At 43.5% G+C, this 19,932-nt stretch overlaps 2 protein-coding genes across 3 annotated transcripts in view; one reads left to right on the top strand and one right to left on the bottom strand.

The window, feature by feature from the left end:
* Positions 1-948: 948 nt before the first annotated feature.
* agpat2 (1-acylglycerol-3-phosphate O-acyltransferase 2 (lysophosphatidic acid acyltransferase, beta)) lies at positions 949-10,680 on the top strand (the record flags this gene model as incomplete). The annotated part of the gene is made up of 6 exons (XM_080018138.1): positions 949-1,124; positions 4,157-4,290; positions 6,200-6,375; positions 6,576-6,671; positions 10,205-10,277; positions 10,404-10,680. 6 exons carry the CDS (start codon positions 949-951, stop codon positions 10,559-10,561), a joined length of 813 nt encoding a protein of 270 aa, XP_079874264.1. The 3' UTR covers positions 10,562-10,680.
* Positions 10,681-13,852: 3,172 nt separating this feature from the next.
* Positions 13,853-19,932, bottom strand: part of egfl7 (EGF-like-domain, multiple 7) — an 11,021-nt gene continuing 4,941 nt past the window's right edge. Inside the window, exons 2-9 of one of the 2 annotated variants that reach the window (XM_080018242.1) lie at positions 19,414-19,629; positions 18,618-18,740; positions 17,462-17,580; positions 16,843-16,935; positions 16,544-16,750; positions 14,884-14,960; positions 14,621-14,783; positions 13,853-14,512 (exon numbers count right to left, since the gene is read on the bottom strand). In XM_080018242.1, the coding sequence (XP_079874368.1) occupies positions 14,493-14,512; positions 14,621-14,783; positions 14,884-14,960; positions 16,544-16,750; positions 16,843-16,935; positions 17,462-17,580; positions 18,618-18,740; positions 19,414-19,493 (882 nt within the window). In that variant the 5' untranslated portion in view covers positions 19,494-19,629 and the 3' untranslated portion in view covers positions 13,853-14,492. Of the gene's footprint in view, positions 14,513-14,620; positions 14,784-14,883; positions 14,961-16,543; positions 16,751-16,842; positions 16,939-17,461; positions 17,581-18,617; positions 18,741-19,413; positions 19,630-19,932 lie in introns of both variants that reach the window. The other variant, XM_080018241.1, reaches the window with a different exon arrangement.

Consider the following 19,932-nt stretch of genomic DNA (forward strand, 5'->3'; position numbering starts at 1 on the left):
AATTCGGTCGTTAAGTTAGGGGTGACGATTGTTGTGATAGTTTTCTGTCCTTAACCTCATGACAATGCATGAGGCAAAGTCCACCGTCTTATTTATTTTCATTGCATTTGTCTTTGGTGAAGAAAGGAAAGCTAATTGATAATTGTGGCTGCTGTATGGTTGTGTTTTCTTCCCTGTCATTGCACGGGTCTCCTACTCTTGTAGGCTGGGGATATTACCGTAGTGATCCCAAGTGACCACGGTGGCTTGATCTGGCTGTACAAAATAATTATGAAAACAATTCAAAAAATATATACATTTAAAATAATAATAATAATAAAATAAGTCCCGATGGAATTGGATGTCAAACCGTGATTAGGACGACAGTCCATGTTAAATTAGGATTATTGACAATTTGAGGCTAATCCTCTAAATGACATCAACTGGAGCTAAAACCTCCCGGACAGTGTCCGATTACAGCCAAGGCTCGGATTAGCGCCAATAATCCTGTTAAACGCGTCTTGCTGCAACGTCCTGTCAATTCTTTAACCCTCTCACACACACACACACACGCACGCACGCACACACACACACACACACACACACACACACACACACACACACACACACACACGGCGCGCGTTCAGCCGACGCGTTACTAACGCTCGCGACCGGAAATAGGAGCAAACTTCAATGGCTATCGGAGTGACTCCACCTCGCGGCAGATGAAGCCGCCCTGCACGGCCACGCACAGCGGAGTCTCCGAGGCGCGGCTGGTGTAAGCAACACTCCTCGCTGGTGATATTGTCCGTTCTTCTGATACCACACGCTGGAATGAGTGTCGGGGTCTGGCTCCGCACCGCACCGTAGCGAGCGGCCACCGCCGTGCCCCGCGGCTCCCCCCCCCCCCCCACGTCGGACAGCGCTGTTTAGCTGGCGCTCTCCCCGAGCGAGGAGCGCCGCGCCGCCATGGACGCGCTGTGGATGGCGCCGCTGCTGCTGGTCCCGCTCCTCATGTGGACCAGCAGCACCTTCGTCTTCTACTTCAAAAAGTGCTTCTACGTCGCCTGGATGATGTGCCTGGCCATGGTCGCCATCCCGCTGTCGGTGCTCAAGAGCGGTGGCAGAGACATCGAGAACATGAGGTGAGCTAGGGGGCTAACGCTAGCTGGCTGGCGCTAGGTGGTTAGCTACAGCCACGGCGGACGTTACACGTCCAGATACACCGCTAGCCGCCGTAACCGTTACGTAAATACCCTGGAATGTCGCATAAAATCACGCAACACCTCCCACCCCCCAACGTTTGTGTTGATTTAGTGAGTGTTAAAACTACGCTCGCTACACCCGGTCAGCTGGAGTCACGGATGCTAACACTAGAACCGGGTGTTTCAGGGGAAAACACTGTTTAGTACGATATCAGCCGCACCACACTTCCCAACTTGGTGCTTTGCTGTCAGATGGAGGCGACGTGACGAAACCCACCTGGGTGGCACAATGAAACGCACGCTCCCAATGGGGTTGTTTCGTTGTCAATCTGACCCCACTATCTGGAGACAACCGATCCCATACTGGTGGTAACACAGTACACCAGTACCTCACTACCAGTACACACAGCACTGGTGGTTCAAGCCGGGTGGAGTTTTGTTTGTAAGTATAGATTGCGTTCTGTCTGACTACATGTACAGTTACTGGACCTTATGCATGTACAGTTACTGGACTTTACGGACCCCCTCATCCTTGTGGAAATCCACGGACCACCAGTGTGTCAATTCCGTCTTTTTAAACCAGGCTCAGTCCTTTTCAACAACAGCGCTGTCCCCCCGACCCCCACTGCACTTGGAAAAACAGTTTTTGCTGCCACGTAACCCAGGTGTGTCATGTTCTATCGGTAGGCTATTCTGGTGGCGTAAAGGTTATCTTATTGTCCATGTCGGACAGGCTTGGCCAATAAAGGAAACGCTGTTGTAAACACACAGTCACAAAGATGCCAGACCGACAAAGAATTTCACTGATTTGTCACAGACAAGCGGATTGTCATAGATCCATTTGCCCCAAAAACAAGGCAACAATGGGCTTCATTTAGGAAATGTGGATTTATTTACATTTTGGCCATGCCCCAGGGATGTATAGTGGATCGGTATAGTGGAGTTTCAGAAAACTGGCTAGACTTAAATCCTTCCAACTTACAAGTGAAATTGAAAAAAGATGATGATATTAGGATGATGATGATGGAGGAGGAGGGTACACTACAGTTTTAAAGGGGACTTTTAAAAAAATGATTAAGAAATGAACAGCAGCAAAATATGGATTTGCCTAAAGTAATGCCAGTAATTGAATTCCCTTTAGTGTTTTCACATTTGCTGCTACTGTAGCTGAGCTTTTGCTGTTGCATAACCATTGATGTGTCTTTCCTTTTGCAAAAGACTTGGTGCTTTATCACTGTAGTGGCGTGTCGAAAGATAAGAGTTGATTATTGCATTCCTATTTCAAGGGTACTGTTTCAAAATTGTCAATAGGTGAAGTCTGGCCTGGCCGTCTGTCAAACAGCAATGAATATTAATTGTAATGAGTAGCAAGACAGATGGTGAGCTGCTTTTTATAGACGAGCTATAAAAAAATAAAAATAAATAAAAAGTCAGATTCCTTCCGTTTGCTTCAGCAATTGGTGCTTCAGTGGTCATAATAATAATTCAGCTTGTCTGTCCTAATAAACACATTTAATTTAGCTTATTTTGCAAGTAGTTGTGGTATTAAAAATAAAACAATTTCAACTACTACAGAGTTATTTAAATACATAAATGCTTTTTATAATCATCATACAATTTCTTATTGGCCATATGTCTTTACAGCTTATGGGTGTTACTACAAAATTTGACATGCTATTGAATAGTGCCACTAATGAATTTATGGTCTCAGACACTATCGTACTTTAAATTGATTCTGAAAATAAAGCAATAAATGAAATGCTATTCAAGTGAAACTTTTGAGCAAGCTGTAAATATATACTCAGTGTGCACTTTTCTGTACTCTTGGAGTTTTTCACCTTCGGATCGGCTTGCTGCTGCAGACCAACTCAGCATTACAACATCACAGCATTACAACACCACAATAGTTGGGACAAAGCAGACATGTCTCCACAAATCTCTTCCAAAAGACTGCTTTTATAAAGCTGTAGATGGTGCTTTACACCCTGTACTAAAATCGGGGTTATTGAAGCAGATGTGGTTTTTGGGAATGACCGGATTGACCAATACAGGCCACAGTTTACTTAATTAAGGTATCGTTAGCTCACATAAGTTTCAAATTGGGAATGTAAAGCCTGGATCAGTTGTTTATATCCGGTCTTACAAACAGACAGACAACGACTTTTAAAATCTGTCTTGTACAATTATGTTTGTATTACTGTTGTATAACTGATTGTCAAATGTTGTAATTCTATTCTTTATACGTGCAATGAAATACACACTAAACAACTTCAGTCTTTTGGGTTATGTTTGCATTCATGCAACATGCTTTTAATGTGAGTTGTCCTATTGCTTTAACTGTAAATAACTACGTCTAGGCCATTGCGTTCTTCGCTAGGTGTTTGCCACACAGGCAACCCTTATTAAGAGCATGTGACTTGGGCGTGCCAAGAGATACAAGTTTGCACAATTAGGAAGGAGTTGACAAAAAGCAGACTTGCAAATACCAAGGTCATTTTGTGAGAAGTGTTAACAGTGCTTCTATTGCCAAGGGGGCTGACATCTTGATGGGAATGTAATACAAATTGATTGTTGAGACATAAGCTGGCTACCTCTCAAAGACGCATTTGGTCTAAGGTGTTTTAATAGCAAACGTCTGACTAATCCTTCTGGACTGTGGCCAGCTACTAAACCCAGAATTATTTTTCCTCTTCTGGCTTCCGGTTTAGACTAAAAGGGATCAAGGACAACAACTAACACTCCTTCAACCCACAACTGTCAAACGTACAGAATGTCACATATCAGATTTCACATCTCTCACATAATTCATCCGCCCTATAGCCCTTCACACATTCTCAAATCCACTATGTCAACATGTAGTTTCTTGTGTTTTTTGTTTTTTTTAAGATGCTGCGAACATTTTTTTCCTCATCTAGGAAGACTGAACTGAAGGGAATGAACAAAAGTCCTTATAATTGCTCATTTCCCCATAGGATAATCCGTTTCCTGGTTCGCCATGTGAAATATTTTCTGGGTCTTCGGTTTGAAGTGAGCGGTTGGGAGCATCTGCAGACTGAAGGGCCCTACGTCATCATCTCCAACCATCAGAGCTCTCTGGATGTTTTAGGTAGGCACTGGGTTTCCACACAAAGTACAGAATAGAATAATTGAGAACATACTGATGTATCAAAATGTTTGCCTTCATTTTACCCCTCTCAAAAAGACAAAGGCATTACTAATCACTGCAGTTATATACGCTTATATCTTTACAGTTTGTTGGTTAATGTCCTTGAAATGAGAGATTGACCGCAATATGCACTATCAATTGATTACTGTGACATTTTATTTGTTATATACTGCTTTTTGACACTTTTAAATACTGGACTTCCAAGCAGTAACCGCAAATTCACTCTTTCTTAATCCTTATGGTTTTGTGTACAAACAATAATTCCTCCAAAGGGGTTTAATTGGCATATGTTTGTATGGGACTCTCTAGAATTGCCCTAATTAAGAAAATGTGTTGTGCCTTGCATCAAAAGCCTTTTTAAGTTACGTGGCGGTTAAGTACTGAATGCCATGCAAGTTTCACTCCGCGTGTGTGTGTGTGTGTGTGTGTGTGTGTGTGTGTGTGTGTGTGTGTGTGTGTGTGTGTGTGTGTGTGTGTGTGTGTGTGTGTGTGTGTGTGTGTGTGTGTGTGTGTGTACTTTCCTGTCTGTCTTTGGTAGTTGGCCCCATCCTCACAGTCACATTGTGGCTTTAATTTTTCCTTTGTTTGTTTTGGAGGAGGTCTATTTTCTCTCCATCAATTCTCGGGAGAGTGTTCCAGTCCTGCTGAGTGATGTGGGCAGGCTGGAGGCCAGTGACAGCAGGCAGAGAGCCAAGCATCTAATTAGGGCCGAGAAAACTCAGCAGGAGCTTGATAAAGGATTTGAGTGACAATACTAACTCCTGCTCCTTGTCGTTTCTAGCTGCCCAACAGGATTTGTTATTTCACTGTAAAGCAGTGGCTATGGGCTTTCCGCACACTTTGTAATGGGACTTTCTGGGTTTCTCTGCCCTTGTGCCGACATAGCCACCTCCGCCTCTTTTCGCATCTCCCGTCTTTTGTTTCACAGTGATTTATATTTTCAACAAATATAGAGCCTGTATTTAGCGTGCTTCCGCGGTCATTTCAGTCGGCACTAGCTGCGTTTCCATCTTAAAGCCACTCTAAAAACGCTGTTATTTTCGTCACAGAGGGTCGTTGTACAGTTCCAGCATCAATAATTAAAAATCAGGGATGCACCAATTGTGAAATTCTGGGCCGATACCCATGTTTAAAATTACAATTTGGCCGATAGCCGCTGCTGATACCTACGTTTTCAGAGTTACCGTGAATGCATCATCACTTCCGACCCGGATGAGTTTTCTGAGTACCTATCTACGCAGCATCACTTCCTGCTCGGAACCCTCCAGAGAGCCGTGTCTGCGTCTCGTAACGTAATACCAGAGAACAAGTCCACTAGTTAATCAATCATCGGATGGTGTCCTTCTCTCAGATGGATAAAAAATTAAAGATGCTGAGATGGGTTGCCAAATATACTTTTGCGACCGTTAAAATACCTGGGGGGCTCGCCCAAGTAAAGTCTATGTGTGGGGTAACACTGGATAAACATCGGCCACTGCTATCGGTGAACATTGTCTTATTTGCCGATAGGCTGATGGCAGTCAACAAGGCCAATATCAGCCGATATCGTTATACGCCCGATAAATAATCACAGGGCTTCACAAGGCCACGGTGATAAGATTACAAGACTCAAAGCTCATCCCAGATAGCTATTTTTGTCTTTTTGTCAACTTATACAGAGCTGTGAACCCCATGTTTGAATACAGCACACTATCCAGTGGATGCGTCAGTAGATATGTGTTATAATGAGTCTGGTACAACAATAGGTAATCAATAATGTTTTGTTAATATTTATTCATTCAATCTGTCTCTGCATTGTCTTGAGTGTTTTCAAGGTCAAGATAACTCCTCTGCTCACCCCGTCTCACAGGTCTCATGGAGATCCTCCCAGATCGGTGCACCATGATCGCCAAGAAAGAGTTGGTCTACGCCGGCACCGTGGGCATCATCTGCTGGCTGGGCGGCATCGTCTTCATCAACCGAAAGAAAACCAGCGATGCCAAGGGTGTCATGGCAGATGCTGCCAAGACCATGCTGGAAGATCAGGTGCCCTGCTGTTTGACCCCGCTGTATCATGTTGAACTGATCCATGTCTGACTTTGGGTCGCCCTCTAAGTTGCTTGAGGAGCACTGAGGGTTTAGTGTTTCTCCACTAGAGGTTTTATTTTATTCACTTTTGTTCTTCTGTTTTTGGGGTTGATTTAAAGCACTTTCTGCATCTAACCCTTGGTTTGTGTTCACCGTAGATTCGCCTGTGGGTGTTCCCAGAGGGTACGCGAAACCAGAGAGGAGATCTGCTGCCCTTCAAGAAGGGAGCCTTCCACCTGGCAGTGCAGGCACAAGTAAGTCTCTCTTGTCCAAAGCCTGCTGTGTTCTTCCACATCCACATTGATCATCGCACTGTCCATCCACTGCCTATGTCCACACTGAGTAACAAGACTCAATAAAGCGAAAAACAAAATTTACATCATTCATGGTTATGCACCAAGCCACAAACTGAAATTAAATTGATGGGCATGCTGTTATATCAGCATGAATCCATTGTTGTATGGCCTAAAAAAAGATACTGTTACCATATTGATTATTGTCTTTATTGTTTGAATGGCCACACTAAACGTATCCAAAAGTATTGATTTTTAAAAAGTGGTAGTTTTTGTTTTTTTTGTTGTGTATATATATCCATATGCATTGCTCAAACCCACAGTATAATACTCAAATTGCCAAACAAACTGTAAGATTTGATTGTATGGACTCCTAGTCAGATTAAAAATGCATGTTGACAGAAAATATCAGCCTACTTTCATGCACTGTCCTTTACTTAACAAGACTTTGATACCTACATAATCAATATACCCTTTGTGCTTTGTTTAAAGTCCAAGGAAACATCCCTTTCAACAACTTAAAAACAGGAAAAAAAACTCAAGTAATTCACAACACATTTGTTTTAACGTTCCCTGAAAGTGCCTTTCAGTAGGTGTAGGTATAAATATGAACAGTTCTACTCACACATCTGGCAGAGCTCACTGTGCTGCGCACTTCACCTATAAACCAGGTTTATGGTGTGGCCACACCTATAGTTCACTGTATGTAGCTCCTGTAGGGTTCGCAGTGCCTTATCACAAACACACTGTGAAGGTTATTGTGTTTTTTATGTTGGCTTTTATTTAAAACATTTTGCATGAATTTTATTCACTTTGCGTTATTTTACTGTTATGCATTTTGCACTTTCAGTGGGAAGTAACTTGGTATAAAAAGGAGCAACGCAAATAAAAGCTTTGTTTAGGGATCTCTACAACATTGGATTGTGAGGGCATGGATTGGATTCCTGGAATGAATGGACTGTCACATGGGACAGTAATGATGACTGTCTTGCTGTGCTTGCTTAGTTGCATAGTTTTTCTCAGTTAATCACTGTTGCACAGCTGTCTGCTATCCTTAGGAATGTTGAGTTTAAATTGCCATTGCTCCACATTTCACCTTCAATTCGTTTTCACCTACAGCTTGACTTCACATCTAAGCTTAGAAATGAGTTTGATTCCATGATGTATGCTGGGTGTGTGTGATGCATTTTCAGGGTGGGTAAACTACCTCAGCCATCCAAGTAAACGCGTCATATACCGTTTTTACACCAAGATTAGCAGGTATACCTGGGTTTTTAAACGCAGGTAAACCAGCTAAAATAAGGCGATTGACGTCTTCCCCATTGCCAGGAGAAATGCTATTCTTTCTTTTTTATTTTCTGGTGTGTTATGTTCGATGTCACGAACATGCCGGAAAGGGGGCATGTCATGGTTCTAGTGTGATTGGGGCGGAAAAAAACAGTAGTGGAGACAGCAACTTAAACAAACAACGACATAAAACTTGGACATAAAAGCGGCTCATCACCCAGCGAGACTCTGTTCCCTTCGTTCTCACAAAAGAGCCTTTCAAAAGAATCGGATCGTTCGTTAAGGACCCAACACTACAGTAGAAGCAGCGCGGAGTTTCCCGCCGGCTTGAGACCGGCTTGGGGCGGTGCTGGAGTCGTTCGCAGCTCCTCTCTGAGCAGTCCCCACACTCAAAACATTTCATGGTCCCCCATGCGAGGAAAAGGTCAATACCTTTTGGTTTTGGATTATAAATCGTATATGAAATGGTCGAAAGGATACACAGATATTCCTGTCTTTTTATACGGCAACATTCGGCACATCAATGCGCGTCGCAACGCGCAGGTAAAGGGGTGAAAATTTGCGCGTCTTTACATCCAAGCCGATTGGAGCTGGAGCCATATAAAAATCTGTCTCTATTGCACTGATACCCGGGTGTTAATCGAATCAATCCAGAAGAGTAGACGTCAAGGGATGTTAATGAAGGATGTTGTGAAGTTGTACAAATTGTATTGATGAGGGAAAATCTGACATATTTCAACAAAATCACTGCAGAAATTCTTCCCATTCCAGCCACAAGGGGGGGCTAGCATCGTTATATGGCACAATAGGTTATGTTGCACTCATTTCCAATTACAGAAATGTTTATTCAAATTGACTCACTGATTTCAACATGAAGACAAATGGCATTTCTTCCATCTCATTCTTAATCAGCCTGGCTTGTTAAATTTCTGCCAAAACTCCTCATGCGTGACTTTGCTTGGTCCACTCCATGCTTCTACCGGGTAAGATGGAGAAGCACTGGACTGAAGCACTGATACCATGGGTCATTTATTGGCCTCTTGTGGGAGGTCTGTCTCCTAGTACCCACAGTTTCCACAGGTGGAGTGAATTATTCCAGCATTGTTAACTGAAATCTGTACAAAAACGATTGCAGAAAATGTCAGCTCTGCCTCTGGCAAAGGTGCACTAGTGCTCTCATGTTGTTCTCTCTGCAGTTAGCTAAGCTGGTATAGATTAATATTGTTTGCGATAAGCATCTCAGCGTAAAGTCATAAAGACCGGCTGTTCCTCATTACCAAGCAAACCTTTCTCTACAGGGGATGTTTATAGTAGTTACTACCCAATGTTGTACTGTAGATTTCAGTCAGCAAAGCCTCATTGTTTTCAGACAAATTTCCAGAGTGCTTCACCGTTTTGTACAATAATATTAACAAAACCTGAATATAGCATATTCTTCTTGGAGAGAAGAGATGTCTTAGGTAGTTTTAGTGTTGTTTTGCATGTTATTACTCTTGAAGTCATAACTAATGTATCCCCTCACAACGCTTCCATCTGCTGCTCCCAACTGGGCCCAGCCAAATTGAGAGGAATCAGGACAACCCCCAGGGGGAGCTGTGTTGGGTTCAGCCTCTCCTGTTCTTGGGCCACTTTGGGCCCCAGGAGATCTATTCAGACCCTATTAGCAGCACTGGAGGAGATAACGACTTTTTGAATAACATTAATATTGTTTTGGTTGTGAAGCTGGTTCTGTGAAGCTTTTTCCTTTTCTTGAAACCTTCATTGTCTTTATTATTATAATTTTTTTTTTCTGGCAAGAAGTTGACTTCAGTGGTGTCTTCTAAGAAGTTTCTTCCTGTGTTTATGAACTTGACCTGTCGGTAACCAAACAACATTCTGTCTGAACCTGAACCACCCAATTCATCATCAGTGCCAGATTTTGGAACCAACCTGACCATAACCCAATTAATTCCCACAGCAATAGCCCCGACAGCTCGAATCGGAATAAAACCGGATATCTCCATCCATCCAAACATAATCACGTAAACATAGGCTGGCCTCTTGTACCGGGCCCAAAGATATGTCCAAAAGTTCATGAAAGTAATAAAACAAACAAAAGGAAAACTCTAAAGGTGTGGTGTCTGGTGTGGAAGGCCATCTAAAGATCTACTGCAGTACTTTGGCTTTTAAGATGACTCTCAACCCTCTCTCTGTCCATCTCCCCACAGGCCCCCATCATACCCGTTGTTTTCTCATCTTACAGTAATTTCTACCTCCGGAAGGAGAAGCAGTTTAAATCTGGTAACCAGGCTTTTCTTGATTTTTCTAATATAAACTCTTTTTTTTTTTTCTATTGGACCATATCCATACTTAGCTCTGCGTATTCTATTCCTTAGTATTTATAACTCTCCCAACTCCCTCCCGCAGGGACCATCAGGTTGAAGATCCTTCCAAAGATCGAGACGAAGGGGATGACCACGGAGGACGTGACCTCGCTCTCAGACAAATCTTTTAACCTGATGCGTGCCACCTTCCTGGATATCTCTGGCTCCGTCGCCCAAAACAACAGGCCCTCGCGCCACTGAACATCAAAGTCCACCTCCCCGACGCCCCCTTTCTGAGAACTTTCCCTGTAAAAAAAAACAAAGAAAACAACGCCCAGCTGCTCCAATACCTGGCCAGGAAGTGCTATGGTTTTGGTCCTGACCCTCACTGTGTCTGTGAGCGGAGTGACGGACAGCGAAGCCCGAACAGTAGGGATTGTCCATCATGCATGCCTTTTGGATAACTCTGTCCACTCTAACCGGTGGTTTGTTTTCTGGCTTTAAAATGTTTGGATATTGTCTTATTTTTTTAAATTTTTTTTTTAAATCTTTTTTTCTAATTTTTATTTTTTATTTTTCGCCTCGTTTCAACTGTCTGGCGCCTTGTTTTTCCTCCTTTTTTTTTTTTTCTACTGTTTTCTGACTATAAATGTCGATGGATTTTTATGTTCCTCTCATTCTGCCTTAGTGTCAGTAACCAGAAGTCACTCGCACGCACAAACACACACACAATCATTCGGATTTGTCCTTTATTTCCTCGTAGTGTTTCCTTCCCCTTTGCACCTGCGTTCCTGGCTCTCGGCCGTCGAGGAGGAGGGGAGCGCTGGTTTCCGAGAGGGTCGGCCCCGCACCGGCTTCAAACTCAGCGACTGCTTCCTCTGTGAACGCAGACGGGGCGGGGCTCCAGGGTTACAGGGAACCGTCTAAAATTAACCAAATTTTGTACATTACATTATGAGTATAATGTAAAGGCGGCACCCTTCTTTGACCGTCTCTAAGGATTTAAAAGGACTGAACAGTTGTCGATGTCGTGCGTTCTAGGTTTTTTCTTTTTTCTTTTTTTTCTTTTAATTTATTTCCTATTTTTTTATTATTATTATTTTTTGTTTCCAGAAGATGAGGAATAATCCGCATGGAACGTTGAGCACGTGTCTTTTCTCTCCGTAGTCAATGTCTTTGCTCTGTATTTATTTCTACATCCGCCGCTCGGAGGTTCTCGCTTTATTGTTTTGTTTGTTTATTTTTTGTTTCACTGCCCGGAAGAAAGTGCGTAAGTGAACCCGCTTAAAGACGTGTCAAAGTTAATTTCGTGTAAGTGCAATGTCCAAATGTTTCTCCATTCACTGTTCCAAAGTACATGCTGCCTGTTGTGCCACGTCTCTTCTTGGGAGGATTTTTTAGATGTACAGTCTTATCATTTCTCATGTGACCTGCTTTATAAAGACGATTCCGGTCAGCTTTATGGTTAATTTACAGATTTGAATATATAATATGCTTATATGTTGCTATTTACTTGAACATGAACTTACTGACTAAATAATTGACTTACTAATAAAACTATATTAGTCCAGCCTACATCACAGACGAGTTGAATAACTCAATTTTATATTTTGAATGGAAATGAGGGATAAGCCTCCAGTTTGCTGGGAAGTTTGATAACAATGTGCTCTTTCTTCTAAATTATGAATTACAATGTAATGAAAGTGGAGAAAAGCAGTTTTTTTTTTTTCTTGTTTTTACATGTTATCCACGGGAAATCCGGTCAGATCGTCATTAGTCGTTGTAGTAAGCAGTAACAGGTGAACATCCAGTGCATTTGGAAATTTTGGCCTAAAGTTTGCGCTTGATCTCATTGCATTTTGAACTGCTAGGTTATTACTCTTTTGGGGGCGTTGATATTTTTTCCTAGTACTGAAAGGACATCTCATCAGATTGTAAGAGATGATTTCCAATCTTATGCAGTTTCTGGTTTTAATTTCATATTGCTCACTGCCTTTTGCCCATTAAACGCCATCTTAGAATGTATATACGCATTCAAGATATTTGTGTACTACTAATTGCTTCTAACCTTTTGGTTTGTTTTTCAAGTTCTTGTATTAAAGTGGGATGTTGTCTGGCATACAGTTGGTACAAAGTTAAGGAATTGTATTTATTTCAGCATCTGGTAAAGTTTCCAATGCCAAGATCAACTGGTGCAAACTAAGTGTGAATATGACTGTCACGGTTTAAGTTTGGTCAGGGCCAGGAGGGAGATGGTTCCAAACTGATACAAACATTGATACAAACATTGACATTCTATATTTATATTCATTACATTATTCGACTTGTCCTGGTGTTTTATCTTGGGAAACCAGTGATTTGAATGTCCATTAAAGGCTACATTTGTTTTGTTTTTTTCAGAATGTTAATCATCAATGTTTTTTTTCTATTCTTTACTGTCGGCTGATTTTGTTTTGTGTGGGGTGGAAATAACACACCCTGATTTCAAAGCTTTGTGTCACAAGCTTCAAATACTGGTGGCTTTCAGGCTCCGCATCAAGCTCGCTGGTTGATTGGGCTGGTGTTTACCAAGTTATATTTCAAATATTGGGTATCATTCAATGTATTCTAAACCATAATAAAGCACTTTTTTAAAATGTTGAGTTCAGGTGGTGTAAAGGAAAAAAATGTCCTGATTTTCACCAAAGCTATTAAAGTGTAATTTGCTAGTAGCTTTAGACGGATCTGAGCAGAAGATGGCAGAAGCACCTGACATCCTGCTAACTTTTGTATATTTTTGTGTGCGTGTGTGTGTGCGGTCCCTTGTGTGGTTACACACACGGCATCCAAGCCCATTATAGTATCTGATAAATAATTATGTAGTATTATTGATTTCACCAATTATGGGTAAATGTGTTTGAATGCATTTTGAAAAGAATAAAATCGATTTTTTTTCTTAAACTCATTGACTTCAATGCTTGCTTAGTGCTTGTAATGCATCTTTAATATTTGGCGGTTTCCCAGACGGGGTTTAATCTAAATCAGGACTACATTTCAACTAATCCAGAATTTTAAAATGCCTTTATGAGATATTGCCTATTAAGATGAATTAGTTCTAGACTAGGAAGTCCTAGACTACGGTAAAGAAGGACTAGTCGGCTCTTTCTGTCTGGTCATGGTGCTGGTCCTAGTCTAGATCGACCTGGAGGCCGCATCCATAAAACCAAAAATTAACCTGGGTCTGGCCAGCTTTGTTTTAAGACTTCACTTACTTCACTTTAAGACTTTCACTTAGATTAGCTCTAATCTTTCTTCTGGAAATTACATTTGTACACTGAGACTACAGGGCAAGTTTGAGACTATTTTAAACCATGAGTGAAAAGGCCATTTTAGTTAGTCCAGAATTTTCTACGATTTTTAGGCTTAATCCGTGTCCCGAAACCGCCCCTAAGATTTAACTACTACTTTTAGCTCTATAGACAGTAATTTGCTAATCCATGTAGATGCTGGACTTCACAGCTGCATTTGCTGTTACGTGGATGGCCAAACTTTCAAAAGAACTGTATGACACCATTGGTAAGCAAATTTTATTATAAAAATGTTACAAAACTTAAAAAATGCCTAATGTATCGTTGTGACAAATAAGTACAAATAAGTAACCATAATTTAAATAGGTAAATACAGATGTCAACGTCTGCCCCCAGACACTGGGGCTCCGACAGAGGTAACAGCTGCAGCGATGTAAAACATTCGGAATCAAAATACTCTGAACTTCAGCTATCGTGACCCCAGACGGCTGCTCTCTTCATATATCTTAGGGATAGTGTAATGGCGTAATTGGACACTCGCAATAGTACCTTCGCTATTGCAAAAACGAGTTCTGACACGAAAATTGAATAACATCATTAAATGTTTAAAATGGTGTTTTTTTTTATTAATATTAAAAAAAAAAAAAAACATAGACTCCACGTCTCTGAGCTCCCGTGGCTGTTCTGACGCTTGCGGGTGTTCTTCATGTCCCAGGGATTGTGCAATGTTATAATTGATGCTGCCACGTAAAATTTTGACAGGAAACAGGATAAGGGATTGAGACTGAGTTACAATATATCGGGAGCTTTGGTTTATGTTCCCACCCCTCACTTTGGGAGCAGACGACTCAATTCCACTGGGTTGGACGTTTTTTTTACCGAGACGCCGCAGAGATGTTCTTCGTCTAGTTCTCCTGGCAGGAACCTACGGTGAAGATAAAGCAAAGAGAAATATTAACCGATCCATTCTTAAATTCCGACCTGTCAGGGGCTTCGCGGGGATCTCTTTGCCTCGACGCTCGGGGCTACTCACAGGTGCCGAGACGCTCCTCCAGGAAGCCGATCTGCTCGCTGAGAGAATCGATGCGGTCGAGCTGCTGGAAGGAGTGAGTCAGGAAGGTGGTTTTCTCGGGCAAGCCCTCATCCAGCGACAGCGGGAAGAGGCTGTTGAACGGAGCCAAAACTAACTGCAGCTTCTAATGCCACGGGGGGGGGGACGGGACAACAGGTATTAAAAAAAACACAAAAAAAGGTAAACAAAGTTGTAAGGTGTCTTGGTGCGACTGAACCGTGTACCTTCTCTAGCATCTCCACTCTGTTCCTCAGGCTCTGCACCTCCTGGGTGACGTTTTCTGCCAGGCCGGGACTTCCACCTGCGACAAAGCACGGAAAAAAAAACACACGCGTCAGAGTCGCAACCCTTTTGAGAGAATTTCGGGTGGATCAAACTTGGAACGACGCGGTTAAATCCCCTTATGTGGATCAAAATATCAATATCTGGGAAAGATTCTTTCCCCACCGTCCACCCCTCTTTTGAGAGCGATTCACAACCACTGTGAAGGCCCCTAAGCTAAAAACCAGGAAGCGGAGGAGAGCCATAGCACCAGGGGGGGTGAAGCCAGTGATAAAATAAATCTGAGGATGAGGATGTACGAAGACCGAAGACCCCTCCCCCGCGTAAGCTCTGGATGTTAATAGACAAAACTGGTTCCTCGTCCTCTCGCCGAACATCTGTACCCCGGCAACGGTTCCTGGGAACCGAGACGCGGACTGGCTCGGGTCCAGCACGTCACCGAGAAGTGACACCTGGAAACCCCCGAGGGATTCTGCCCCCGTCGCCGGGGTTTCGGGAATCGGGAAAACCGAAAGAAGAAATGAGGGACCCCTGGTTCCGCGGGTTGCGCTGACTGAGGCAGACCGTAAGCGACTCAATTTCTCCCAGATGTGCTCCATTATTGAGACGAGAGTGAGTTGAGAAACAGGAGGTGGGGGGGGGGGAGTGTCTGCTGGCGATGACCCCCAGCAGACACGGCTGAGGAGGAATGAGCTGGAACGAGAGACCACAGCCAAGAGCAGAGTGAAAGAGGGACATGAGTTAGAAAGAAAGAAGGAAAGAAGGAATTCTCTGGAAGCCAGAAAAAAGAACAGTTTTCCCCGTGTGCATATTTCGTAATCAGGGTTCTATTTTTGTGTGCACAGTTGACGAAAAGCCACAGAAGACATATTTGCAGACCTTGCATCCGGTGCTGTTAAAGTTAGAACCCAAGTTTGGAAAAAACAAATAGGTTGTCCTTAATGTTTGCAAACAAGGAAGCACGATACCCCTGTTGGGCATTGGATTTCGCTACAATCTCCACGGAAATATTTGGGCAAACTGTCAGAAAAGTCCTAAATACGTTTCTATGACAACTCACCTTCGTTTCTCACCAAACAATAGTTTGGACGTGACAGAGTGGGAGTTACAGGAATTTCGGTGGGCTCATTACAACACAGAGCGGCTTCGTTTTGTTGCTATGAAACAGCAAACACAAACACAAGCGAGACTTTTAACTCACTGTTGATGGAGAGTGATGGACTGCAGAGGGATATAAAGCTCAGTGGACGTTCAGGAGAGGCCCTGCTACAACGGGGGTTTCCTTCTACAGCGGAGGAAACTTCATTTCTGAGAACCAATGTAGCGCTCAGCCTCAGCTGCTGCTGCTACGTGATTGATCAATCTGGTCCCGCTGCAGAGGATCCCACTCAGAGCTAGCGCCCGGCACTCGCACGGTCTCTTTTGGAGTCGGCACCAGTCGCAGTGCATTATTACTCACGGTACGAGTTGAGAGTGGCATAGCGCGTACCAAAAGTAATAATGGACCGTGAAGCTGGCTGTGTTCCTTTCTTCTACACTCCCACCACCTCGCTGCAATGCAGTGTCATTTACACACGCGGAGAGATGGGTTCGCCCGTTTACCTGCATCGCTCGACAGCAGCTGGCCACCCGCTCCTGTGTGGGGGGAAGAAGCGGCGGTTTGAGGGGGAGTGGAAGTGGAAGCCGGGCGCTGGCAGGAGCGCCCGTCGCCCGCCAGCCGGAAGCCCTGCCCGCACATGCACCGGAAGCTGCCGGCTGTGTTGACGCACTCCCGGGAGCACGGCCGCCGCTCGCTGCACTCGTCCACATCTAGAGGGCGCAGGGAGGGGTTCACCGCTCGTGGTATTCGTATTGGCGGGTGTGTTTTGGTCTCTCTGGCGCCTCGGTGTTTTTTGGAATACCTGTTTGGCAACGAGTCCCCTTCCAGCCCAGAGGACACGCGCAGCGGTCGGGTCTCAAACACGTCCCTCCGTTTACACAGGCCTGGCCACACACTGCTGTAAGAGACGTTTGGGGTAGTTTTACAGTCACAGATTAGGAATGAGATTAGAAATTACAAATGGAATTTCTCGGTCACGGTTTAAAACAGTCTCAGACTTTCCCTAGTCTGAGACTAATCTGATTTCCAGAAGGAATATTAGAGCTCATCTAGGTCTAAAACATTTTTACCTGGAGGCAGGTTTATCTTTGGTCGGATTATTGGATGTAGCGTCCAGGTTGACCTGGACTAAGAGCAGCACTAAGACCAGACAGAAGGAGCTGACTAGTCCTTCATGACCTTAGCCTAGGACTTCCTAGTGTAAAACGATTCATCCAGAATTAATCAACGTATCGGATTTTTGAAAAATTCTGGATTAATTTAAGTACGATTAGTTTAGTCCCGATTTAGATTAAACCCTCTCTGGGAAGCCGCCCCTATATGTATGAAAGGTAACACAGGGAAAAGTAAGTAACTTACATTGAATATATAAAAAATGTAAAAAATTATAATAATAGCATGGGCTATGTTCTCCAAATTACCTTGGTTGCAGTTGTGAGAGTGGAGTCTCCTCCACCCCGGGCAGCACTCCAGGTAGGAGTGTGGGTGCGAGTGGGCCGCCGCCCTGCTGACCTGCCGGTAGGACACCTGGTACACGGTCCTGTGGTAATTGGATGGAAGGACACAGAGTTAAAAGTTAGTCGTGGGCTGAAAGACCTAAAGACTCTAGAAGAAGAATCACTAATACAACATTGCATCTCTCTCTTTACATGCTCCTCTTTATTTATTGATATTGGACGTGGACCAATCATTTCGCCTTTAATATGTATTGAATTGTTTTTCCTTTTTTTGTGAATTAATTTAGTTTTAATTTATTTGTTATATATTTGTGGGTGGGAAGTAGGAGAAGAAATGTCAAAATGTACTCTTATCAGTTCGCTTACAGAACAAATACATCGTTAAAAAAAAAAAAAAGCAAAAAAAAACAACAAAAAAAAAACCAACCAAAACAGTGTGACGCGAGAAAACCGACCGGCTGTAAAAACCGAAAAACTGACCTAACTTCCTAGCGTGTGAAGGCGAATGCGGTCACGGTGGTGTCAGAGGGATGGAGGGACGGAAAGAAAAGCTAGAGAGTCTGCTGAGAATAACACTTCACAGGACGCTACAAGAAACCACAACGGCCGAGTTGTCTGAACAAATGAATCAAATACCATCAAACTCATCACAGGGGGGACGGGGGGGGGCAGATTAAAATTGAGATAATAAAGGGGGGTGGAAAAATGGATAGAAGCGAAAATGAGTGTGTAACGTGAGCGCGGAGGTCATGGAGGCTCCGTCCAAGACAAACAAGGCTGCGGTCTCTGTGGGCAGTCGGTTCATTTCCTGTAGTTACACAAAGCACTTCATATTTTTGATTTTTTCCATTTTCCAAAAATGTGCCACCCTGACCCAGTTTTGTATGTTTGTGTGTTGTGCCGTGCGGGAGATCAACTCCCAATGCATTTGATACTGTAAAGTGATGCTTTCCTGTCGATCTTGTTTGCCTGATTGAGACGTTGGACACGGTGTGACGTCAGCAAAATGCTACGAATGAAATGGAGTTTGGACGTTTCGAAGGCGTTGCCGCATTGATATCCATCATCGTTTGAATTATGGCGTCCGAACCAAAATGCCAGGTCTTGTTCAGCTTCTTACTTGTACGTGCTGCAGAGCCGGTGGCCTTGACACAGGGTGATGTAGGGCTTGTGCAAAGGCTGGACATAGGACTCTGTTGCCATGACAACACTACGTGGGAGGTCCCTGCCGCACACCCTTCTCCTGCAAAGACACACAGTACATGATGTCAAACATTTTGGGGACAGGCATAGGCATAATCTTATACATTACACTTTTTAATCTGGACTAACTGAAATGGACTTTTTTTAGACATGGCTTAAAATAGTCTCAGGACTTGCTGTAGTCTTGGTTGAAAAGATCTGGTTTTCCAGATGGAAGATTAGAGCTAATCTGGGTCTGCGAAGGCTTCCATTTAACCTGGAGGCGGGTTTATCTTTGGATTCATGGAAGTGGCTTCCAGGTCGATATTCTGGACCAAGATCAGACAGAAGGAGCTGACCAGTCTTTCATGACCTTAGTCTAGGACTTCCTAGTCTAGAACTAATTAATCTGAAATGAAGGCATTTTTAAATCCTGTATTCATTTAAGTAGGATTAGCTGAGGCCTGATTTAGATTAAACCTGTCTGCAAAACTGCCCCTTTGTCATTTGAAATAAGGCTTAAAAAAAGAAAAAGTCTGCACTGCAAATGATGCTATAGCACTACGTGGTCTAGTTTGTTGAAACCATCCAAGACACGCAAACTGACTTCAAGACAAACAAGTATAGGTATCAGTTCCATCGTAGGTCTGTAACTGAGTTGTGCGTGTCCTATTAGCTCCTATTAAAACGACAGCACATCACAAACACGGGAAGTGTACAAATCCAAAGGTTACCCGCGGTGAGCGAGGAAATGGGCAGTGGCCATGGCGTGAAGGACAAAGAGGGAGGAGGAAATAACGAGCGTCGGGTACATGTCTTCCCTCGCTCGCTCCACTTCTCCTTCTTCCTCGGGGCGGATGCGAGACGAGGCGAAGGGAAGGGGTCGGGAGCCGCGGCCCGGGTCCGCTCACGCAGATGTGTGTCCGCCGGAGGACAACTCCACTGGCTACCTGCGAGGACACAACCAGACACATGAAATAAGTGTTTTTGATGACTCCGGGGTTCAATTTCCGAAGAGCGGACATGGAGACGTCAAGTCTCTCCAGGAAATACATTTAACTCTATACATTGTTCTTCAATTTATGTCCGATATGTTCAGCTCGAAACCCATCCTGGAAAGACTTGACGTCTCCGTGTCCACTGGACCAATCATTTTGGACCAATCATTTTATATATTACATTTAATTCTATACATTGTTCTTCAATTTATGTCCGATGGGATGGTTCAGCTCAAATATATCTATATATATATG

The sequence above is a fragment of the Zeus faber genome (assembly GCF_960531495.2).
Source record: "Zeus faber genome assembly, chromosome: 17".
Classification (NCBI taxonomy): domain Eukaryota; kingdom Metazoa; phylum Chordata; class Actinopteri; order Zeiformes; family Zeidae; genus Zeus; species Zeus faber.